Source organism: Mya arenaria, chromosome 4 (genome assembly GCF_026914265.1).
Source record: "Mya arenaria isolate MELC-2E11 chromosome 4, ASM2691426v1".
Classification (NCBI taxonomy): Eukaryota; Metazoa; Mollusca; class Bivalvia; order Myida; family Myidae; genus Mya; species Mya arenaria.
Window position 1 is genome coordinate 38038612 of NC_069125.1, and position 25156 is coordinate 38063767.

General features: G+C 34.6%; 1 protein-coding gene across 1 annotated transcript in view; it reads right to left on the bottom strand.

The window, feature by feature from the left end:
- LOC128230788 (uncharacterized) overlaps positions 1 to 25156 on the bottom strand; it is a 43062-nt gene that overhangs the window by 13848 nt on the left and 4058 nt on the right. The window contains exons 2-22 of the mRNA XM_052943227.1: positions 21727 to 21944; positions 18379 to 18512; positions 17355 to 17452; positions 15560 to 16088; positions 14760 to 14948; positions 13970 to 14074; positions 13612 to 13807; positions 13202 to 13317; positions 12836 to 13018; positions 12551 to 12646; positions 12136 to 12313; positions 11693 to 11806; positions 10983 to 11101; positions 10562 to 10648; positions 9567 to 9638; positions 8705 to 8804; positions 8373 to 8507; positions 7942 to 8006; positions 7218 to 7304; positions 778 to 973; positions 47 to 177 (exon numbers count right to left, since the gene is read on the bottom strand). Coding sequence (XP_052799187.1) covers positions 47 to 177; positions 778 to 973; positions 7218 to 7304; positions 7942 to 8006; positions 8373 to 8507; positions 8705 to 8804; positions 9567 to 9638; positions 10562 to 10648; positions 10983 to 11101; positions 11693 to 11806; positions 12136 to 12313; positions 12551 to 12646; positions 12836 to 13018; positions 13202 to 13317; positions 13612 to 13807; positions 13970 to 14074; positions 14760 to 14948; positions 15560 to 16088; positions 17355 to 17452; positions 18379 to 18512; positions 21727 to 21910 — 3114 coding nt within the window. The 5' untranslated portion in view covers positions 21911 to 21944. The remainder of the gene's footprint in view (positions 1 to 46; positions 178 to 777; positions 974 to 7217; positions 7305 to 7941; positions 8007 to 8372; positions 8508 to 8704; positions 8805 to 9566; positions 9639 to 10561; positions 10649 to 10982; positions 11102 to 11692; positions 11807 to 12135; positions 12314 to 12550; positions 12647 to 12835; positions 13019 to 13201; positions 13318 to 13611; positions 13808 to 13969; positions 14075 to 14759; positions 14949 to 15559; positions 16089 to 17354; positions 17453 to 18378; positions 18513 to 21726; positions 21945 to 25156) is intronic.

Consider the following 25156-nt stretch of genomic DNA (forward strand, 5'->3'; position numbering starts at 1 on the left):
CCAATAAATCTCTTCAACCTTTTTGGCTTCCTTTACAGCTGCCTACCTCAGAGCAAGGGTTGTTCGTGTTGACGGCGTCATCAGGTGTAATGGTGCCGTAGGTTGAGGTGGAAGCGCTATTCTGTAGGCGAGGCTGAATCATGAAACCTCTGAAAGTTGCAGATCCCGATAGTGTAACTGAAATGAAGGTCAATTGAAATAACCCTAATGAATTCATGAAATTATTTACGTTTTTTTTGTGTAAAATATAGCGCTCAATTGCCGAGGTGGAAAATAACCCATATAATATATAACTATGCATCCAACTAGCGGATAAACAACTGTTGGTCAAACGTCGTACCGAAATTACTCTATACCGTCCTGTTGTTTCTCTTACAGACTTCAAGAAGATTCGCTATTGACGTTGTTTAACTCTCAAATTTTGTATGAATCATCGGAAGTCACAGTCATCAGTGACGTAATCCAAAACGACACGAGGACGACAATTTAGCGACGATGACATAGGGACGAAAAATAATAAGAAAAACAATGTTTTAGTGAACATACTTTGTAATAAATTTGCAAAACAATTTCTTTTGCTTTTCGTGGGCTCATTATGTTTTTTGAACAATGACATCGACGACGATGATGACAACAAGAATATCACAATGTCTCTTTGAAAAACAGACACGATAATAAAATAATGAAAACAAATCTAAGGCGTCGGTCAATTTAAAACTAGTTTATGATACTTTTACAATGAGCATTGAATATGATGTCTTATAATAAATACGATACCTTGAATTTGTTCGTTGGGTGTGTATGTATTCTTCGAAAAGTTGATTTGGTATGGGCTGATTCCAGTCTGTGCAGCCTGTCTATGGTTGGGCGACATGCTGTCGCACACATACGAAGGCGGGCCGGAAGCGAAACCCTCCGCTTTGTGGGCTTGGAGGAGAAGCAATGACAACAGGACCAACATGCTTTTGTCGTATTATTTCCGTCCACAAAATATCTGAAATATTTTACTGCTGTGTATATTTCAATAACGTTAGTCCAGTTTGTTGAACTTCGCAAAATACTGAGATTTTTGCCAGGTGGAGAATAACATAAATCCATGTTCGCTTAGTTATTTTTTCCACGTCTATGCTGGTGCTGCATAATTTTACATCTTTAAAATTTATAAAACCTAGTCTTCTTGATATGCAAAAATATTGAAGAAGAATTTTTCGTTGTTACATTCTTTTCTTTAGCAAATATATGAACCAAGAAGATTAAAAGTAAACTATTTTCAAAAAAAAGTAGACATTTTGTGTTTTTTTTATATTTGGCCATCTTTCATTGAACGGCCGCCAAAGCATCTCAATTTGAAATTACGGTTTTATCGCAAAGTATAACTAACGATTAATGATTTGGAATTCAATCAAGTTTTGTCTTATGTATATGTTCTAAGAATTTGTTTCGAAACATATATCATTACTGCTCGAGGTTACTGATCCGAAAAAGTGAGTGCAGGATACGTTGGTTGATAATACGGGGCCGTAGGATTTTGTAGGCATATTATATAATTATCATAACAACCAGGCTGTATAAATTGGATTTAAGTGTGTCTTTTTAAAGTAATAAAAGGTTTTCTACATCTAGACATACGTGGTTATTATACATGACCATTATCGAGAAGATGTTAAGTTTAATTTTGGCGATCTACATAAAGGGCGCATCTCGGCCACACTTATGACTGACACTAGTTGAACAAGTGAGAATTGATTGAAAAAATAGACGGACTAAAATATCCTAAATGAAACTATTTTTGAGTGCATGCGCCAGAATCGAGCTACTTAAAATTAATAAACAGGCAAATTGACAAATTCTCGAGTGTCATTGGTACACACAAAAAATGCCCACACCACAAAGGATTAGATATTTCATGAATCATTGGTAGTAAATGCGGATGCGAAAGACATGACTGATGGTGATGAGCAACTGACGACATGTGATAACCACAGATAAAAAGCAATAGCTGTCTATGCGTTTAATGATGAGTTTACTTCACTTTATCTCTTTTTAAAGAAAAAACCCATTCAGGATATTGGACCAAAGCGTGAAGTGCATATACAATCGAATGGTCTTTTACTAGGAAGCTCCAGAATTGAATAGGTACATCTATCATATCAAACCCTAATTATGACGCACAAGAAAACCCCCAAATGTTCGGCGTCTCCTACAGATCAATCGAAACATATACATAATTGAAAGTTTGTTATATAAATCATTGTTTTAATCAATGGAACTCGCCTACTGGAAGAATGACAAAAATATTCCGTGTTGTTGTTGTAATGGCTCATTGGGACGTATGCATACTGATAAGTTTACTGTTGAAGTAATTCGAATAAAGGATTACTCTTAATATCGTGTTATGCATACCGCACCTGTCAGGTTATTTATTACATTGGCGACAAGGATGAGATGAATAACACATGATATTTGGACAAAATCATAGTTGAGCAATAGTTATTTTAGTTTGTTTTAATTAACGAGTAAACACGGTATGTTGTTTTAAATGCATTGCTGTGGCACATATTTTATGTGACCTCAAACTAATTATTCACAAATGTCTTTATCACATCGATTAGGAATAACATGTATTTTTCTATCAGAATGACATATGGGATGTAATGACCAATTGAACCGCATGTAATATAATGAGCTCCGCCTCCTATGTGAGGCTTAGTAGTGGTATGTTAACTGTTGTAGATAGCCGGATAATTTTTCACTCTTTATAATCGTGTTATTCATACAATCCCAGTTATGTGGCCAGTTATTACAGTGGTTTAAAATGGCTAGTGGAACAATTGTAATGATGGCCTTTTTTGAAAAGCTGAACAGTTTTTTTGGTATTATGTGTCAAATTGGACTCGTTAACTGCATTGATATCTATCAGAATTGTAAACAAGCACACTAGTTTGTGACAACCATTTTATTTTTTTGAAACGTTAGTAGTACAAGCCCATTAAGCGATATACATAACTGATAACTGATGACATGTGAAAACCATAGAAAACTGACACTAACTGTCCATGCGGTGAATTAAACAATGAAGATGATCTCTACGTTTATCAAGGTTTCTTAAAACATACAAGAAAATGGACCAGAGACGCGTTGCACATATGTAATCAAAGGGCCTTATTATCTGAAGCCCCGGATGTGTTTGTGCAAATTCTATCACATGATGCACTTAATATGACAGACAAGAAGAAATCCTGTTCTCGCTTCTCTTACTAATTGAACAAAAAGTAAAGACCATGTATAATTTGTAACATATTTTATTTATCCAATTATTTGGTTCTTATATTAAGATATAACAAAGAAAACATAAGAAATGCATCAGAGGCTTATATTGTTAACGTTTCCTTCCATCTTAGAAACCCTCCTCCCGGTGTAAGGTTTTGAAAAAAAGAATGATAAATTCATACCCTGTTGATGTTGTAATGGTACATGGCTATATGTAACATAAGGAGCTCCGCCTCCTGGGTGAGGCTGGTTGGTTGTGATTCTTTTATTGTAGTAAGCCGAATGGGTAGTAGTGACTCGATTGTTAGAGTTGTCCGAATATTTCTTTATATTGTGTTTTTCATAACATGACCATAGGATTAGACATTACATTGGCGAGGAGGCCGATGGGGTGAATAGCACATGATATTTTGCCCAAATCATAGTTTAATTGACATTTGTCTTGTTTTGTTTTATTAAAGGAGTAAACATCTTAACCATTTAGAATAAATTGTTTTAAATGCATTGCTACGGACATGTTTTATGTGAATTCAAAATATGTATGTGCAAATGTCATAACCATATCAAATAGAACATGGTTTGTATAACCGAGTGACGTATGTGATGAGACATTGGACCATATGTAGCATCATAAGCTCAGCCTTCTGTTCGAGGCTTTGTAGTTTTGAGTTAACTTTTGTAAGTAGAACAAATAAATAAACAGAATATTTGAAAAGTCCTCGAGTGTCTTTGACCCACACAAAAATGCAAGCACCAAGAATATGTTACCATTTACTACTGACTTTAGTTTAAAAAGTTAGCCTTGATGGCAAAATAAAATGACTGAAACTATTTTTGGTGCATTTGTCAGATTTATATCACGTTTAAACTGTGTCTGCGCAACACTTGTACACATATATATATGTTTTGTAAGGGTTGTATTGATATATGTGTATCTTAAAGAAAACTTTAAATACATCAGTCCATACTTATTGCGATAGTCCACAGTGTCACGTTACCAATGCTACATGTATAAACATAGATATAACAACTACCTTTTTTACAATACTACACTATTTTTATACTTCTTAAGTCTTACAGTCACCTCTCTGTTTGAAATAATAAATATTATCGGACCATCGGATGCTATATATATAAATATTGATAAAAAACAAAACAAATAATGCTATTAACAAACATGTTACAGTGAATTCTACGAGCGTATTTGATGGTATTATACATTTTCGACATCATAAAACCTTTGACTATTACAGTAAAACTACTTAAATATAAGCATAAAATATATTACAAAATCCCCACTTTTTGATACGGTTTGTACATTACCAACACTAAATTAGGAAAAGTTCACATCCTTTTGTTTGACAGTTACTTAACAGCTGCGATACAAGTAACATTCCAAACTTTCACCATTCCTTTTGTCAAAAATATATATACACACTGGTTAAACTAAAACTGACGTACGTGACAAACCGTTATAGCAATATTAAAATATCCCTTACATACCTTTCTTGCTATGATTGATTTATTTTCTTCAATTCAAATTGAACAAAGATTTCACCTCCACTTAGTTATGAATCTTCGCACACTTACACCGACTTATGCAGAAGTGTAATTATATGAGACATGCATGAATTAACATGTTTAATTTAACCACAATTGCTTTCAAACTTGAATGCTCATTACAATAGGCGTTTACATATGCACTTCAGAAAATATCCAACAACTTAAATAGGTAAAGGTCTTTAAAATGTTTGAACGTGACTTTTTCCGCTATTTTTTAATGTTAACCCTCATTTTTCTGCAAATCAACGGGTGATGGATAATGAAACTACATAACTGCTGCCGATCAACGGCTGATGGATTATGAAACTGCAGGTCTCTGCAAATCAACGGGTGATGGATAATGAAACTACATAACTGCTGCCGATCAACGGCCGATGGATAATGAAACTGCAGGTCTCTGCAAATCAACGGCTGATTGATAATGATACGTTAAACCAACGTTATGATAACTATGACATAGGAATTGAAAAACTTTCTTGTTGACACGGAACTATAAATTTCAGTAGTTTTTTTTGAAACCGAGGCCTGGAAAAAGAACACAAACGATGGTTTATGTTTACAGACATTTACTTGAATCTTATGTAATTGTTTTGTTAAATCGTTGTTTAAATAAAGCACAATGTTTAAAAGTTCGAAGGACCTTTGTCCTTATGTTAAGATATACTGTATGCTTTCATGCATTCATTTATCAAAATTTGAAAATCAATAAAACATCGAATTGAATGTTGTTGTGTTTTTCTATTAAGTTTGACCTACATAGACGCTGACGCCGAAGAACATTTGTACGTTTTCAATTGTTTTCCAATATATTTGCTGAACATAGTTAAAACCTACATCGTGTGGTACGTATACTGTATACCATGATATTGTGACGATTACAAATTTGATTTTTCAGCTATATTATTTACAATAAACAAAGACATCTTACCTCTCGATTACGAACGCCCATACTTGTCAATTTGTCCACCCACTTCCAATTGTCACTCCACACATATTTCACTCATGCATTTGACGTTTTGTATGTTTTTATGCGCTTAAACATGCAATTAGACTGAGATTTTAGATTTTTGTGACAGACAAAAAACAGACATAATTGTTTATTTTCGTAAACATGTTAATATAACAGATTCTTGACAAACCATGATATGCATCAGAAACATGATATGCCTTCGAAAAAAGATTAATATGGTTACAATGATACATTGCATACTACAAGAAAAAAGAGATAAAAAACAGAGAAGAAAGATATTTAAAAAATACAGATACATATCGAAATCAAAACGTAAATGGCACATATTTAATAAAACAACAACAGGATAATAGAGATTTAGAAGGCTTATATAATATATTACTTTTAGTCGTAATTATATAATTTATCATAGAATTTCTTAGAACAAATATTTTGTTTATAAATTACTGAGATTTCTAGTTATGACGATGTTCTGCGACTTAATTAGTAAAAAAAACACAAATGTACTTGGATTTCTAATATAAATTTGTTTGATAAAATCTTTTCTGATATTGTTTTACCCGGAACATATAATGACAGAGTGGTATTCATCTTCTATTTCGTTAGAGTTACACAAGGTACAATGACGATCAGCTTTATCAATTCTATTTCGGCCATATCGGCCTGTTTCAATACGTAATTTATGAGACGACAATCTTAGCTTAGATAAAGTCATTCTTATTTTTTTTGTTTAAATATCTTGATAGAATTCAAATTTAAAGTGTTCCTTAAGGTAAAATAAACACACTATTAAAAATATTCAAACTATATTGGATTTATCCACACATAATAGAAACCATACATATCTAACAAAGTATTTACATCATTAACCCAATGCTTACGATTATCAAGACTTCCTAACATATTGTTTTATAGCTTATTAATAATGATGTTATCTGTCTTAGTCTTACACCACAATTGTATCATTTTAGCATATCTATTTAAACATAATGGATATTTATCTATTTTTCCATAAAAACCCATATTGCATGTGACACTATTAACTCCAAGTTTATTTTTGCAAAACTTTAAGTCAATACGCTCAATTTCTTTTGATATGGACCCCCCTCCCCCCCCACACACATTTCACATCCATAATTTAACGTGGCACTTACAAGAGCGTCAAACGAAAAGTGGGGAAAAATATACAATTACAGAAAAATAGAAATATTGGCTATTTTAAAAGTAAATATCTTTATTGGAGATTGTTTGAAATAAACTTCAATCGTTTTGAGCGAATCGGCCCATATCATAACCAAATTAATATAAAGTTGTACACTTTTGACACTATCATGTCCTATAAGAAAGTGTCTGTGAATGTATTAATTATCTTCACCAGTTCATAGGTCTAAAGGTTTCAGCAACGTCATCCAACCGCTATCATCACCACAACTGCTAAACTTAGTCCGACCACAACAAATACATGAACGATCAGGAATCCGATTTTAATATTGTTTACTTTCTGAAAAAAACAACAAGAATGGATACAATTTTACAAGTGAAGACTCGTGGTTGTAATAAAAGTACTGTCATTAAGGAGTATATTACAAGTATCATATTGGAACTTTTGTCAACCAACAAACGATTTGATCAGAAACCGTTAATTGGTTGTCTAAAGTGCAAATAAGCGTATGTAAAATAGAAAAACACGTAATATACTCATGCCCAGATAATGAGCTTGTATTAAAGGCACAAGGATCACAGTCCGAAACACGCAATTCTAAAAGACAGCAAACACAGGTAACATGGATATTAATATAGTAATGACAATAAATGTTAGGGTAAGTATCTACGAACAGTCAGTGAAAACATTCACCGGAGGCTTAAACTGGCTTACGTGATCCCAACCCCTAACTTATCCAAAACAAAATACACACGAGTAAGGCTTATCAGAAAAAGCTGATTTATAAGAAGGCGGATAGGCCTGCTGGATCTCTGTGAACGAGTAATAAGCAAAAAGAAAGATATTTCTTACAAACAAACCTTTATTGTTAACATTTTAGCACATTTGTTTTTATCTAAAATATAAACAAGATACTTTTATTTAAGTGCAATTAAACACTTAAATGTCGAAGCAAGTAAATAACGCTTGTCAATACCTTTTTCGGACTTCCCTGCATGTTTTCATCGTAAGTCTTCATTTCGTATGTTGATTGTTTGCTTTCTGGAGAAAAAACGACAAACACAAACATTGCTTAGTTGTTCCAAACCAAACAAAACAGGTATACAAACCTTAAATTAAAGTTGCCTAGCGACTTCCTCACACAAATGAACAACAACAGCTAATGCTTGTGTATTCTTAAAAAAGATAACTTCACAATTGAAAGTAAATTTGATTTGAGTTTAATGGAAGGATGATACAAGCTTTAGAAAAGCGTCCTATCGTTATATCCCTATATCATTTAAATCAACTATTGAATTGCATTAAACACGAAGATTGAATATTCCATTCCTCAAACAGAACAAATGGTAAGAAATTTGAAACTTACATACTAAACAAACAGTAGGAAAACACGTTATATAAACATACTTTTCGTGAAGCATTCATATAGATGTTGTTGGAGGTAAAAGATGATCATCCATGCGACAAATGTCCAAACAATAATTTCTGCAGTTGCCGTCAAAAATTCAGAAGCTAACAACGCTCCAGAAAATATATTGATCACTGAAAAAAGGGAAAGCGTAAACACATATCAATGAAAAAATCACTCCGATACAAAACAAATGATGAAGAAATCATTGTGAATATAACAAAGGTATTTGCAATATGATAACGTTTCCATGGTCGATTATCATGTGTTCTCGTATACAGTAAATTAAACTAATGACCTCACGCAAAAACGTATTTAATATTTCACATACCTGATAAAACATGTGCCCCGGAACCCACGCAAAGATGCGCGTAGTTGAATATTTGTCTTTTTTGAGTACCCGGATGAGGTCTAAAGAAGGCCATTATTGGCTGGAAGTAGAAATATTCGCATTTTTGATACCGATTATTGATGAATAAGTTATTAATATGATTTAGACTGTGTATATCGTCTAGTGTTTCTCTTGTTTATTTGCCTGTATCTTAAAATCGTGTAGAACTTCCTACAAATGGTTGTCAGGTGCAATAGAAAAACAAATGTTATTATAATTAACTAAAACAAATCAAATTAGAAAAAAGATCATAGCTAACAATAGTTTTATAACTACATGTATGTAATATGTGTCTGTGGGAGTTCTTATGTGTCTGGTTATGTGTCTGGTTGGGAGTCGTTATGTATCTGGTTACGTGTCTGGTTAGGAGTCGTAGTGTGTCTGGTGTTATGTTTGGTCGAGAGTTGTTATGTATCTTGTTGGGAGTCGTTTTGTGTCTAGCTATGTGTCTGTTTGGGAATCGTTATTTGTCTGGTTGGGAGTCGTTATGAGTCTGGTTATGTGTCTGGTTGGAAGTCGTTTTGTGTCTGGTTGGTAGTCGATTTTTTAGCTATGTGTCTGTTTGGGAGTCGATATGTGTCTATTTATGTGTCTGGTTGGGAGTCGTGATGTGTCTATTTATGTGTCTGGTTGGGAGTCGTGATGTGTCTGGTTATGTGTATGGTTATGTGTCTGCTTATGTGTCTGGTTAGGAGTTCGTTAGGCTCTGACCTTTGAGATAACAAGCTATTAGTTGTAGATTTCATTTCGTAATAAATATTTAAGCATAATAAGATTAAAACGTCAATATTTTAAAACTTACGTTTATGACGGTGAGAGCCATAACCACTATGCCAATAATAGGATGAGACTTTTCAAAGTTCGTACCAGATATCTAAAACGAAATGTTATGAACTTGGTTATATATGCAAATAAGAACAAAACTATAGAGCTATCACAGAAGTAATGGATACCACATAGGTTGGCTTGACACTTAATGACTCAGTGCTACACAATATTTTCAAGACCATATTGCAAGAGCAAATTATAATTTAAATTGTTAGACAACGTAAAATGTCAAAGAAATCGCAGTCGCCCAATTGACCAACTTTCATTCCTTTGAAGTTTTGTGAGAGTAGACACCCGAGACACATTATTTGGCGACGCGAAGGGACGGTGCATGCGGGACTCGACGGACACAACTCTTTTACAGCTACCAAAATATAATAATGATAACACGAAAGCCGAAAAAAACGTTCTAATAATAATTACATTTTGATTTTTGCAATTACCCAAATCATGCGTTCATGTACAGAGCATACATATTGCATATTTAGTAAACAATACATTCATTGAACAATATACAGTTGTGGTTGCCATTTCATCAAGAGTCCTACAACCTTGTATTTTATATTTCAACAGTGGTATTACAATTTCGCTAAAATCTCCGTTAGGAACGTTTCCTCTCCTCAGATTCTTAAATAAAAGGCTTGTCAGCATTGCAAGGAATATTCATAAATTATCTTAGATATAAAATGAAAACTACATTTCCTAACCTAAGTCAATTTCTTAAACATTCTCATAATCAACTTAAAATATTTTGATCATATTTTGTGTCATCGAGTTTGAAATTTGCAATAAGTATAAGTAAAATTTAAAATGTACTTTAACTTGTTTTGAATTATTATTTCAAATGACCAGAGAGACACTTAACGTAAGAAAATGTAGGAAAGGAATGACTTTTGAAGTTAAATGAATACCTGCTCTGTAAAGGAACACATGTTTGTGAATGCGTCGATAAAGCAACGGGGTACAAACCTCAGCAAAACCTCCCACATGAATAAAAATCACGACGAATGAGACTGCGGTCAGTAAGAAAACACACACCATACAAGCACGATGAATCTGAAAAATTGAAATTATCTGTTCTTATAAAAATCGCATTAATGAATACAGTTTGTGATGGAGTAAAGTCAACAGCTCGCTGAAACGTAAACGTAGTCAATTGTTATTAGTAGAATTGCATAATCCATTATAAGGAAGTTGTTGATAACAAATGGTTTGATTGGCAATATGAGAAACAGATACTTTGTGAAATCAAAATGGGACGTTAACGCAATATCAAATTAAAAAAGAAATCACGCTAAGACGTTTTTCGTCGTGCGCTCGTTCGTAAGATGGCACCGGCGTCCTTTAGACTGTTTTAAATGTAATAACCGGAGCAGGGTCAAATACTTACGACAAACCATCGCTTCAGCTGAAACCATTCCATGCCTTCTGGCCAAACCTCCTTGTAGAAGCGAGCCATGGTTATTCCAATGCTGGCTAGCAGCATCCAAGCAAGCACCATTAAAATGCCTGCAGAACATTGACGAAAGGTGTAAGAGTAATTCAGGCGGAACATATCATTAAGAAACACGTGGTTTCTGGACATTCAAAGCAAGATACCAACCTAATAAATTTTCAAAGTTGTCGTCAACGATCATCATTATCCTCATTAAAGTGAAGTGTGGTCCTAGTTTTTATTTGCATAAAAAACTGCACGAAAAGCACGTTGAACAATATCATGATTTTGTTGATAAGGACTTGAATCCAATTTTCTGTGTATTATCATATATATAACATAAGGGACTCCACGACTGATTTCAGATCTGTTCTGTTTTATCATAAATTGGATCACTTGCACTACATGTAAAAGTTAATTCGATAATATGGAATACAATGTTGGATCTCTCTTAAACAGTTTTTTTTTTTCAAACACTGTGTTCGGGAACGTGGTTTTCAAAGAAAGAGCAGATTTAAGTCCATTATTTTATCGCATTTATTGGACAAGGGGTAAAAAAGGTATTAGATTCCTCATAAGAACACACATATACACATTGAAAGCATCCCTGGTCGACTGTATGACCTATGATTAAAGTCATTTAACACAATAACATATACACTTACCATGCAATTTTATTAAGAGACGATCAGCTGAATCAGCTCCAATCTCCTGAAATGTTTGAAAATCAGCAACCTGTTTTGACACCAGAGGAGTTGTAGCATGCTGCGAAAGGTACCCTGAAACATTAAAGGCGAAACTGCATTACTAATGCATCTGTGTACAGTAAGTCAGCTGAAATCAGCAAACTAATGACCTTCATGTACACTCAACACAAATCAAACCAAAGATTCGCTCAAGATTGAATATAGCATTTTTCAATATACACGCATTTAATTTGCAGATAGTCATACATTCAAATGAGCTCGTAAGTAGTACCAATTTACCATCCAAAATGGTGACATTGATACTCATTTTTAAAATATGTGTCTGCCTGGTCTAAAACCAAACCTTGTACAAAAGTGAAAGTATTATACACAATATATATAGTTTCCATTCAAATCATCACCTGCGGAAGCCGACCCATGAGCAAACATAAGTGTCCAGTCACTATTCATGTCAAAAAAGGTATTTGTCCCACTGGAAGCTCGCTTTCGTCGCGATGGTGCAACCTTTTGGCGCCGGAAGCTGCAGGTAATGACTCCGTTATTGCCACTTGTTGTAATGGACGATAACCCATACTGATCCTGCAAACGTACACTAACAATGTAACTAAATCAATACTAATAATATATTTCATCAAACAAATCAAGTATCAAAAGTTTAAATGGCGAAAAAGCATACTGCTATACTAACATTTCAATGTTATTTATACCAACACAAGGGTGATGTCAGCGAACAACAGTACCACTTTATGCGTTTTGATATGTACATTCTCAACACAAAGAAGTACACGTTAAGCAATCGTAAGCATTATATCGTACCTGATCCAGTCGGCTATTACTACGCCCATTGTTATAAGAAACGTACACGTTGACGTTGCCATCGTCAGAGACACATTCAAACACACTGTCGTCTCCCTGCAAAGAAATTGTTGTTTAACTCATCGTGTTAAGAAGGTCCTACATGCCAAACTAGTTGGCATTTAAATTGCTCAGAAAGCTATGCCATACCTGGCATGCTCAACATCTCGGGCGGCCTTACAAACAAATAAATGACAGCCCGTGTCCTCAAAATCAAATCAAGTGCATATGACAATACATTTTTACCATTTTTTCATCACTAGAAAGTCCGATGGCGCAGTATCCATTTTTTGACATCTTGCAAGAGAAAGAGAGCTCTACGTCATCCCCAACGTCCTTCCACGTGAGCAGGAAGTCGCATTCACCTCCCTTGCAACCGTCATGGAAACATCCCAAATTCTTCCCGCATCCATCATCTCTCGTTATTTTCTATTAAAGGAAGACATGTTTGATAGAGTTTTAAATGACTAAATTTGTGTTAATCTGTCCTTTCTGGAATTTTGGAATTCAAATCATAGGACAAACCCGCAGGATTAAGTAGGAAGCTAACATAATTAAATATGGTCTTATAAGTTCAACAAATACAATACTCGTATGTAGTTATAAATTTACCCCAGTCTTTGTAGCTACGGCGGTTGTTGTTTCTGTATTATTTACATCAGGTAGAGCCAAGAAGTCTATTTTAGTCGTTGATATTTTTGGTTTCTCTGAGTGTTGACTTATACTACCTATAAACATGTTTAATCGACGATAATTTAGTGCCTCAGAGTGTTGATCAAACGAACAGTATTATCAGCTGTTTTATTTAAGATGTAAGATTAATACACACACATATATATATCTATATATAAATAAAGATCAGCATAATTATCGTATGTTTGATATAAACCTTAGTAAATCGTCTACAGAATAATAATCAAACAGCTCGACAGGTGTTTTCTTAAAAAGTTTAAATATGCTGCACTATGATTATAGAAAACCAATCACAAATAATAAAAAGTGTTAAGTTAGCCAATACTTACCACCAAAAGCCTCGCCTAGTGCAACTAGTAGAAAATATTCCTTGGTGAGGTTAAAGAACGAGGAAGCATTTGAAGTCGCCCGGCGCCTTCGCCCAGAGCCTGCACTAGCTAGGTCTGCATCCTTTTTCCTGTTAAAAGTACAGCTGAGCACGCCGTCCGAGTACGAACCGTTTATAAGGCTGACTCCAAATGTAATCTATAAAAACAAAATAACTTTTTGATGTCACATTTATGCCAATTATATTGTTCTCCATTTATTTCAACCAAGCGAAAGGGCAGGTATACAAATTGCGTTTTGCGATTCATCAACAACATTAATTGGTTCATAGTCTTACTACGTATTTTTCTCCGTTCATACCTCGTCTAAATCGTCGTTGTATTTATCTGCACCAGGAACATTGTAGGAAGATTTAACACCAACAGCACCGTCAGTCGATACGCACTGCACAACACTGTCATCTCCCTGGGTAACAAAATAAGATAGAAGGGCCGAATACACAAACACTTGTTTAATGTAAGTGTACATTACATGAATAATACTGGTTCGAAAACAGGCGACAGTTTCATCGCAGTGTTTCTCTCAGACGAAATAGCATAGCAATATACGAAGCAGGGATCATTTTTAAATCGAAACAATGTATAAGCGTCAAAGATGGCAAGAATGATCATTTTTCTCAACTTCGTGATTGTTTTTGATACGAGTTTGGTCAAGTATATACAAATACATACATATAAATACAAAATAATGATAAATCTAATAATGTACGCCTTCAACGTAAAGTCATTGACAAGCAATTGGTTACTATTTAATCGATTTGTTATCAATACACGAAAATATTAATATAGTATTGCCAGGACACTTGCGTCATGCATTTATTAACAGGCGCCAATTTATCGAAGCATCTTGTGCCACTTTTGCTTTGGTATAATTTGTGTAATATTTACATTCTTTTAAAAGAGGTTTTAAACTCATCATTTATGACATTCGCGATTACCTAATTCTTATTAAACAAAATCAAGATAAAGTTAAAATGCTGAATTAAGCTTAAACTATTTCGAGAAACAAGGGACTATTTTGCAACGGCTTAATTTGTTAGAGTCTGGCTTAGTAGTGAATAAGACGCAAATATATACTTTCTACAACGTACCATTTGAAGGTCCTCCGAAAATCCAATGGCGATGTAGTAATTGTTGTTTGTTGTTTTTCTTTTCAAACTGAACTCGACATCTGTATCCGACACCTCGCGCCATGTGACCAGATAGTCACAGTTCGTTGAACACTCGTCCATCGCAGGAAAACAGTTTAGACTCACATCGCAGTTGGGGTCGCGATCAATCTGAAATCGATACAAAAATTCAATTTAAAACGGATGCATGGTATCAAAAATCATCTAAATACGCAGGCAATGTACCGAACAAAATGTCCTTCAAATAAAGATACACATGCAACCCACATTGTGGGACTGTAAACTATAAAATACACAACTACCATATCACATTTCACAATGCAATGATGGTGTGCTGTTAATAAATGGCTCTTAGATATTACATGGTCATATTGTCTGCTACCAGAAAAATATATATTGCAAACGTTTTATTTTCGGATCCTGTGTTAGTTATATTTAGTTAAGATTTTAGTTTTTCTTCAAAATGGACAATGTCCACAGCTGTCCTATTCGACATATAGACTGTGTTCTGTTGTAATACATAGAACAAAAGACGTTCTAGTAAAACCTTCAATCATCTTAAAACGCGTGGTTTATCTTAAGCTTGCTTGTTCAGGAAACTTTGACCATTTGAATTTTGCACTTAAATAAATATTTGTGAATTGTCTAGTAAGATGTCAATACGATCCTCGGTTTGAAGGAGTATGTAATGTCAGGAGTTCTTGGTTTAGTAGTGCTAGCTTAAGTGAGCGATCCTGCCTGCTTGAAGCCATTTGACCTACTTGCGTTGCAAGTTCCTGTGTTGTTGGAGCTTGCGTTGTAGGCTCCTGAGTGGTCGGTGCTTGTGTCGTCGGTTTCTGACTTGTTGGAGCCTTTGTTGTCGGTTCTTGAATTGTTGGAGCTGGTGTCGTCGGTTCCTGACTTGTTGGGGCTTGTGTCGTCGGTTTCTGACTTGTTGGGGCCTGTGTTGTCGGTTCTTGAGTTGTTGGGGCTTGTGTCGTCGGTTCCTGACTTGTTGGAGTTTGTGTCGTCGGTTTCTGACTTGTTGGAGCCTGTGTATTCGGTTCTTGAGTTGTTGGGGCTTGTGTCGTCGGTTTCTGACTTGTTAGAGCCTGTGTATTCGGTTCTTGAGTTGTTGGGGCTTGTGTCGTCGGTTTCTGACTTGTTGGAGCCTGTGTTGTCGGTTCTTGAGTTGTTGGGGCTTGTGTCGTCGGTTCCTGACTTGTTGGAGCCTGCGATGGAGCTTGATATGTAAGCGACGATGACTCAAGTTTTACCCAAAATGTCGACTTGACCTGGACAACTGTGTACCTGCAATAACGACATTTTCATAGTTTGATGAATTATTTAATCTGAGTATCTAGTAAGGAACTGATTTCATAGATAGTAATTATTCAATGTCTGTTATTTCTGTAATGTAAGGCATTCGGCACAGAGTTTATATACAAAGAATACATCTTTTCATTGAAACGTCATGCTATGAACAACTGTCCCAAAATCTACGTATGTTCATTTATCTTTAAATAACTGCGTTCTTTTTTATTATCACTTGTAGCGTACGTCATTGGTTTAAGAATTGGCCTAGAAATAACTTTGAACTAATTTCGTGATCATCGGCTTTTGCATTTTTTGTAACATTTTGTCAAAAATAGCTTTATCAAGCTGCCATGTTTCCAACACTAGATTGACAAGCTGTTCTCCGTTATTATTTGGATCATGAAAAACTATATCATAAACAAAGGCTTTAAACTGACAAAAAAACAACAACATTTTGTTAATGTCGCTGAATGATATATTTGAAATCACTTGTATGTGAAACACAACACAGTTGACGTCCCGAAATAATGACTAACACGAAGTAAATCTTCGATCGCTCACTGGAGTAAAAAACTTACAATTTTAACTTTGTGGCATATCTTTTTAAATGCCGTTATACAAATTTACTTTGAGCCAATCTTGATGATGTTTTTTACGGCTATACATGGGTGTTTAATTGCTCAAAAGTAGGAAATGATATCAGAATGATTTAATAGTTGTTTTATCCATTGGCGGTCCACCTGAATTACTTTAAAAATGGTTCAATGAGGAATTATGAGGAAGAAATAATCAAAAAAAAATAATTCCCAACCGCATGGTCCTCTACACAATTCATTAAAATTATTTCCCTTTTGTCAAAAGTAGCCCTTTCCAAAGGTCACTTTCTTTTTACATAAAATAATTAAAAGGAACACTTAAAAGATATTCTTATCCAAATTCCAAGGCCCAGACATTTTATATTTGCTATGTTGAATTGTCTAAGTCTATCTTATATTTTCAAATTATGCCCAAAACGTGGCCCCGCAACCGGATCAATTGTTTGACATATTTTTCTAAATCCAGATAGACCAGGTAGACCGCGAAAAGTAAAATTCATGTGAAGTTGGCTAAAAATGGCCAAATGGTTTAGGAGGAGATGTTTGAAACCATTGTTGACGACACACGGTCAAAGGACGGTCATTATAGCTCACTTTGAGTACACTGTAGTAATAGCTTAAGTTGTACGTTTATTATATAACATGTGCCAAAATAAATACGTACAAAAACACAATATTTCCAACATCAGTTGAAGGTGCTGTCCAAACGAAGGATACCGAGGTTCTGTCATTGACCCTGTTCAGATGGGCCAATGCAGCTTTCTGGAAGAATAGCAAGAATAAGAGTAGATCCTAGTCATGTAAGAATGTTTAAAAATGACTTGATATTTATGCCAAAAACTACAGAAACAAGTAGCAAAAAGTTTAAACATAAACCAGGTTAAATGGCACTGGGTAAACGCCTAAGACATAAGTCACAGTTGTAGGGTTACATGTCAGGGTTTTAGACAAGCCTTTTTGTAACCAAAATTGATATTTTTTTTTCTTTTCGGTTATTTTATTACAGTTTTGGGAAGTGAATTATTAGTTACATACTTTTAATATAATGTTACGTTTGATTTTGTAAGTCATTAAAGCGGTACTAACATGTATACATATCACTGTATTTGAGTAAAGATTTATTTTAAAATGAAACATGCTAGAAAATCTTGGATTATTTTTTCGCATTTATATAATTTTATTTATATATATATTACTAGGGTCAGTTTTTTTATTACATCATCAACATTCTTAGCCTGTAAAAAAGAAATAAGCTCGTTTATGTCTTTAATTTTCCAATCTCAAACTTTTCTGATGATCACAGGGTTCAGGACGAGCCTTGGTTTTGGGTAACGGTTTTTTTTGCCTACAATTTTAACGATTCTTTCGAATTATTAACGACCCAAATACGTCCATTGTATGTCACTTATATATATATATACAAGTTAATACATTGAAATGATATTGAAATTTCCTGTTCATTTTTGATGGACACATAAATGACATTATGGTTAATTCTACGTCAGAAGTGGAATAGTTTGTCCCCCCAAAAAATAGAAAAAGTCATCGCGTTTAAGAAGGTTATTTTGGAAAATTGTAAATTTAGCATTATTTGGAATAAAGAAAATGTTAAAACTTGGAATATCAATAAGACTATTCGCTTTCAAATAAACCCATGAACCCCTTTGGTTTCCTTTAAATCTGCTTACCCCTGCTGAACACGGGTTGTTCGTGTTGACGGTGTCATTAGGTGAAATTGTGCCGTAGGTTGCTGTGGAAGTGTTGCTCTGTAAGCGAGGCTGAATCATGAAACCACCGAACGTCGAAGTTCCGGTAAGTGTCACTGCAATGAAGGTGAATGGACAAAAGCAAATAATCTACACTATTAACAATAAAGCGATAAACTGCCCTGGTGAAGAAAGCTTCTTCAGTATAGCTGTGTATCCAACTTCCAGATTCAAAATTGTTGGTGTTGGAAAGTATTTTAGAAAAACAAAACAAATTGTGCCTCATTTTTATCCGAAATACAGGCGGACCTGATTAAATTCGCCAAACCGGTTCCGGTGGAACCGGTGCCCCGGCACAAGAGTGACAAGCTAAAGAAAATGTTATTTTTCAAAACGAATTACTTAACTTACTTAACTTAAAGTTCAAACATAAAAAATGAAACACAAAATTTTCATAATCGATGTTAGAAAAAAAAATCAGCATGGTCCCTGGTGCCTGCGTATATTGGCAAATACTTCAACTTTTACGATTTATTTACTAAAGCGGAAATTTCAGTTGCTCAAATTTTATTAAAGAAGAAACATTATGAAAACTTTTTTCGAAAAAAGAACAGCCAAGTACGCAGGTAAATTATTATTTTTGTCATTAAAATAAATATTGCGACCATGCGAAATTTCCTTTACTGTAAAATGATTGATTCCTGAAAACTCTTGCAATACATTGCCGTTAATTGGATACATGAAATGGTATCCTATCTATATTTTATAAACAACCATTAAATTCATCAAAATTTCCCTACAGTTACATAAAGCAAGCTAACAAGGCAATTTTGCACCGATGACGAGACCACGATATATCGCTTGATTATGTACGTGAAGTTAGCGGCCTAGCGGCGTAAAGTTAGCGGCCTAGCGGCGTGAAGTTAGCGGCCTAGCGGCCTATTTTTTTCTCTATTTCAAAGCAATTATTAAAGCGTTTTTTTTTTGAAAACAATACTAAATCAAAGTGTTTTTTATTCATACATTTACATGGCGGCCTTAAATTGATTTCTATTCAGAGCATTTTTCTATACGTTTTCAACTAAAACAATGATAAATGAATTGTTTTAATGCACAAATTATCAATCTGAAGCGATTATAAACAATTTTTTTTAAATCGATCAAGCAGTTCAGCGGCCTAGCGGCCTAGCAACGTGAAGTTAGCTGACCGGCGTCCTAGCGGCCTAAAATGGTATCCTATTTCAAAGCATGTATTCATGCCTTTTCTTCTAAAACATAGATATATCAACTGTTTTTATGCACAAATTATCACTATGAAGCTATTATTAACATTTTTTTTTCAAAAAAGTCGTTTTCGAAGAACAGGCATGTTTACATACTTTGAAATAGCTGACTGCTTGATCGCCTTTTTGAAAAAAATATGTTGAATTTCGCTTCAGAGTGATAACTTATGCATTTATGCCAACTTCACGCCGCCAGGCCGCTAGGCCGCTAACTTCACGCCGCTAGGCCGCTAACTTCACGCCGCTAGGTCGCTAGGTCGCTAGGCCGCTAACTTCACGTACATCCATACATGCACAGCCGCACTCTTCTAAGGCCGATTTAGAAGTCATTGCATTTGCAGTTGTTCCGGTTATGGACTATCGATCATTTTAGTGACAGCGAGTGAATTTCTTTAATATATAATAAACCTCAAGCTATTCAATTCCTGCAAAGAGTAGTTAATGACCCGATGCATTCGCTAAAAGTAGATTTTATATGGTCACTGAAACGTTTTTAAAATGATATAAAATGTGTACACATTCAGAAAGATAATTCTCTTCGGCATACAAAACTGGCATTCAAAATCATTATTAACAAATGCCATAAGTAGAGTTCTGCTATTCTCCTTCGTATTATACGTCAACCGGCTAAATTTAATATGTCTATATAAAAATTGATTTTATATTCGAGGAATCTGATGCTTGCCCGTTTCTTTTCATGCACTCTATAGGAGGCAGTAAAACGCAACTTGGGGGTGCTCTTAAAATTTTGAAGTTAATTTTGAATTCGCATGAGATTTCTGCTGGAAGACTCTTGACAAACACTCGCACTATTAAAACAAGATTTTGTAATAACGCACATGTACATGTGTGTGAATTCTACAATAATCGTAACCAACGTATGACACAGTCGGGTGGTGTGTAAACTTATTGATACACGCACTCGGGCCTTGCCAATTCGGCGAGTGCTCCGTTTAGATTGTTAGTCATTTTAGGTTTTTGGAGCATAGTGCACAGACAGAATATAACCCTGGTTAGAGCTACTCTGGTTCTTTAACGTGCACCAGTGTATAGTACTGTCACACGGGACCCCGATTTAACGTCCCTCACGGAAGATGATTAGTATTTTTAGTGATGCGACGGGGAATCGAACCTGCGACCCCTGGAGTGATAGTCAAGTGTGTTACCACTTGACCACGGATCCGCCACAATGACACAGTCGGCTTTATTGTTTCATTTTTAAGATCTAATTAAAAATAGTCCAGTTGAAGGTGAAATAGTAATGGTTTTTATCTCGCATATTGAAAACGGAATCGCCGCGGAGCGAACGCCAATGATCGTCTGTTTTTTTAAGTCGAACAACGGGCAAAACTCGGCCAATATTAAAGTGGTGCTCGTATTTCAAATCAATACATAAACCTGTAAAACAAACTAAATAATGCATTATTACTGATAACAATACTGTAACCGTGTTATTAATAGCTGGAATACACACACATATTAAATGACTGGAAGGTCTTAAAAGATTTACAGTGATCAACTATCGTCTCAGAAGGTAGAAATACCGTTTTTTCTGCACATTTCTTTCAAATTTAACACGGTCTCCTTCATAAGGATCATTGTTTTCAATTTTTATTCATTACATCCTTTTCAGTAAATTAAAACAATAGTATTAATTGTGGTACATCTTATTTGGGAGTAAGAGTGCATCTTATAGCCAGAGTAATGAATCTTGATATACCCGTGCATTGTCTCTGGCGATATGTATATACCAAGTTTCATTTGAATATCTTAAACGTTTAGTAAGTTTTAATTGAATATCTTGTACCATGTTTCATTTCTATATCTTGAACGGTTTTTTATGGCCATGGTAAAAGATGTTTGTGAAGATGACAACGACGATATCACGATGCCTCTTTGGTAACCAGACGAGATAATACAACATATTGAAACAAATCAAAAGGGCATCGGTCAATCTAAATTGACTTCAACACCTGCCATACGATCGTAGTTAACGATAGATTTACAGTGCAAATTGAATATGGTGTTCATATATTGAATACGATACCTTGAATCTGCTCGCTGGGTGAGTATGTGTTCTTCGCGACCGTGAGTTGGTATGGGCTGATTCCAGTCTGTGCAGCCGATTCATGGGTAGGCGTCATGCTGTCGCACGCACTTAAAGGCGGGCCAGTACCGTAACCCTCCGCGCGGTAAGCTTGGAGGAGGAGCAATGCCAGCAGTACCAGCATGTTTTCGTTGTATTATTTCCGATCCAGAAAATTTCTGAAAAAGTAACGGCTATACATCGAATAGGAAACTCAAAAACGTTCGTCAATATTGTTGTTATATAGAGAGTGTGTGTATTTAAGCCAGTAAGAGATTAACAAACCCCATGTACGCATATTAATCTAGTCCACGTTTTTAACCCATTTGTAAATAATTGCCACCAATTGATCTAATGCTAAATTTCCTCTTATTTCAGGTACTCATTTATTTATCTTTCTACATCTTTATATACCATACGTTATCACGAATAGGTATGCATAAACAAAAATATCAATTTCATTGTACATGTTGTGTAAAGTGTTTAAAATGAACTGTATTCTGTTCTTTACTGTTACATTTTTTTTTGAAATAAATAAACGACCTAGATATTAATTAAAAATAAATAGTCTTCCTTATAAGTTATTGGCTGAAGAAAGATAAAATAGCTTATAATGATAGGTGTGTGGCTTATTTCAAAAGATTCTCATTCAAATATGTCTAGAAAAGTTAAATTTCAGAAAACAGAGCCATGAATAGTCAACGAAACCATCTGCATCAGATGTCAATTCAATCGCTTCCACAATGATGTCAGTCATTATCCATGATTGAGTTAGCATTTCATGATACAGAAACTTCTTTTTTTATCATCATGAATGTACTCGGTGCCAAGGTATTAAAGATGCACTCTTACTCCCAAATAAGATTTACCACAATTATTAAAATCGTTTTGATATACCAAACAGGGTGAATAGATATAGAAATAAAACAATGATTTTTTTGAGTGATACCGAGTTTAATTTAAAAGAAAGATTTTTTTTTGCGTTTTTAGCTATTAAAGGGGCTGTACTCCGTATGATAAAATAGCGGAAAAAAGAAGAAAATTGTCGAAAACTAACATAAACTTAGCATCGATATGTACAATGCATTGAAACTTACTAAATGAAGTACCACATAGTTTACAATTTATTTAAGTTTAGCAGTTATTTCGTATTTTTCCATTTAAAAAAGATTACTGGGTATGTCTACCAGGTAGAATTTATTCCTTATGCGTGATTGGCTAGTCGGTGTTATCACGTGATATTACCGAGGTAGGTGTATAGCTTTATTATGTCATCTTTTTAGAGTAAGCTGTCATAGCTCAGTGGATACGACGCTGGACTGCAATTTTGGCGACACGGGTTGGAACCCGGTCTCCGACACATTTTTTTTTTTACATTTTGGTACTTTTTTACAATTATGATATCAAAGCGTAACACATTCTATAAGATAATTGTCCTGAGATTCGTTACAGAAAAAAACTTTTTTTGGTGCCAATCTGGTGTACAGTCCCATTAAATACACGGTTACAATCTTGTTATCAGTAATTAATATTTTCCATAAATGCATAATTTAGTAAGTAGCTAAAGGTTTACCATTCAAAATTTATGTTTGTTATACAGTATGTATTGATTCTTTATAAGAGTGTCACTTTAACTGACCCTGTAAGGATGGTATGATCAACAAAATATAAAGAATACTTCAGTTTTCTGCTGACTACAACATTAAACTCGAAACCATCTAGCCTCACACAGGAGGCGGAGCTTGATATCACGTTACATGCGGTCCAATGGATAATTACCGATGGTATTTTGCCAAAATCACAATTCAACTTACATGTATTTTAATCGGTATTATTAAACGAGAACACATAGGCACTGTTTAGAATATCGTTTGAAATGCATCGATGTGGACATGTTTTTATTCGAATTCAAAATCAGTACTTACAAACTGTCTTTACCATACTAGGAATTGCATGGGTTTTTTTTTCTATCCGAATGACATATGGAATACAATGATCCTTTGCATGTAGTATGGCCGGCTTACCCGCATCGTAAGGCTTGGTGGAAGTGAGTTCACTGTTGTAATTCACACTCCCATATTGTAAAATCCAAGTCTATTAAGCGATATACATTATAATGAGTTATATCATAAACATTAAGAGATAGCATTCGCGGACTTAAAGCATTGAGACACACTACTCTGTGTTTTAATATAAATTGAGCAGTATTGGCAAAAAAAATCAGCAAAGACAACGAGACACTTACTATATCGTCCCGGGTTTATAGGTACATATGCGATAAGAAGAATTTGTCGATAAACGGAGACATAAGGACATATCAGACGAATTTTTGTGCAACTGGGATTTTTTGTCCATTATCATTCCTTCTATTAACGAGTTAAATGAGCGTGTTTCAAACAATGACAACCAAAATAATAGCACGTTTAAACTGTGTTTATTCAACACTGATCATGTACCTATTATGCCATATTAAGAGTTTTATTCATATATGCATCGTTAAACAACCCTTAATCAGTCCGTGCAAACGCGATGGTCTACAGTATATCGTTACGGTATTTATATAAACATAGATGGAACAACTACTTTTTTATACAATGATATTTACGCCTCAACTTTCATACCTAAAATGAACGGCTTTTCGGCAACCGCCAATACATCCCGATGAACGCAACATCTTCGGATATGTTCGGATCGCAAACCATTAACAATTTTTATAAAATGTTTATGTTGTTATTATTTTTATTGTGACAGCAGGCCGAAACAATTTTATCAACATGTTAAAAAAGGTTAGTTTATGATTTGTTAAGTGTAGTGTTGTTATTAGCGTCGCGAACTTACGATGGAAAGTAATTTTACAAAACCACGTTGAACTGATTTTTACCGCGTTATTATGACGTTATATGGCAAACTGTTTTCAGTTGCGATCGGGTAGTTTTATTTACATAATGGATGAGAAAAAATTCTGTAAGGTTTTCTAAATTTAAATTAAGTATTTTTTTTAATCTGGAAAGAAATTATGAACTATTGGTGTAAAAAAATGAATTGCTTGATTGATGGCATTATCGGGGATATGAACGCAGTTGGGCTGGTAAAAGTACAAGAACGGACTCAAACACTAGCTGGCCCAACTCCGTCCATACCCCGATAATTACATCAATCACGCAATGCATTCCTTGACTACAGTTTGCTCATACATATACAGTCTTTAATAAAGTGACATCTCTGTTTACAACAATAGATATAACCGGACCTTCGTATGTTACACATGAATATAGAACAAAAATAAAGAACTAAAGGGTTTTAACTAATATGTTACAGTGACCTCTACGAGCGTTTTCGATAAATCATACCTTGTCTGACATCTTAAAACCTTTGACTTTTAAGATAAAAC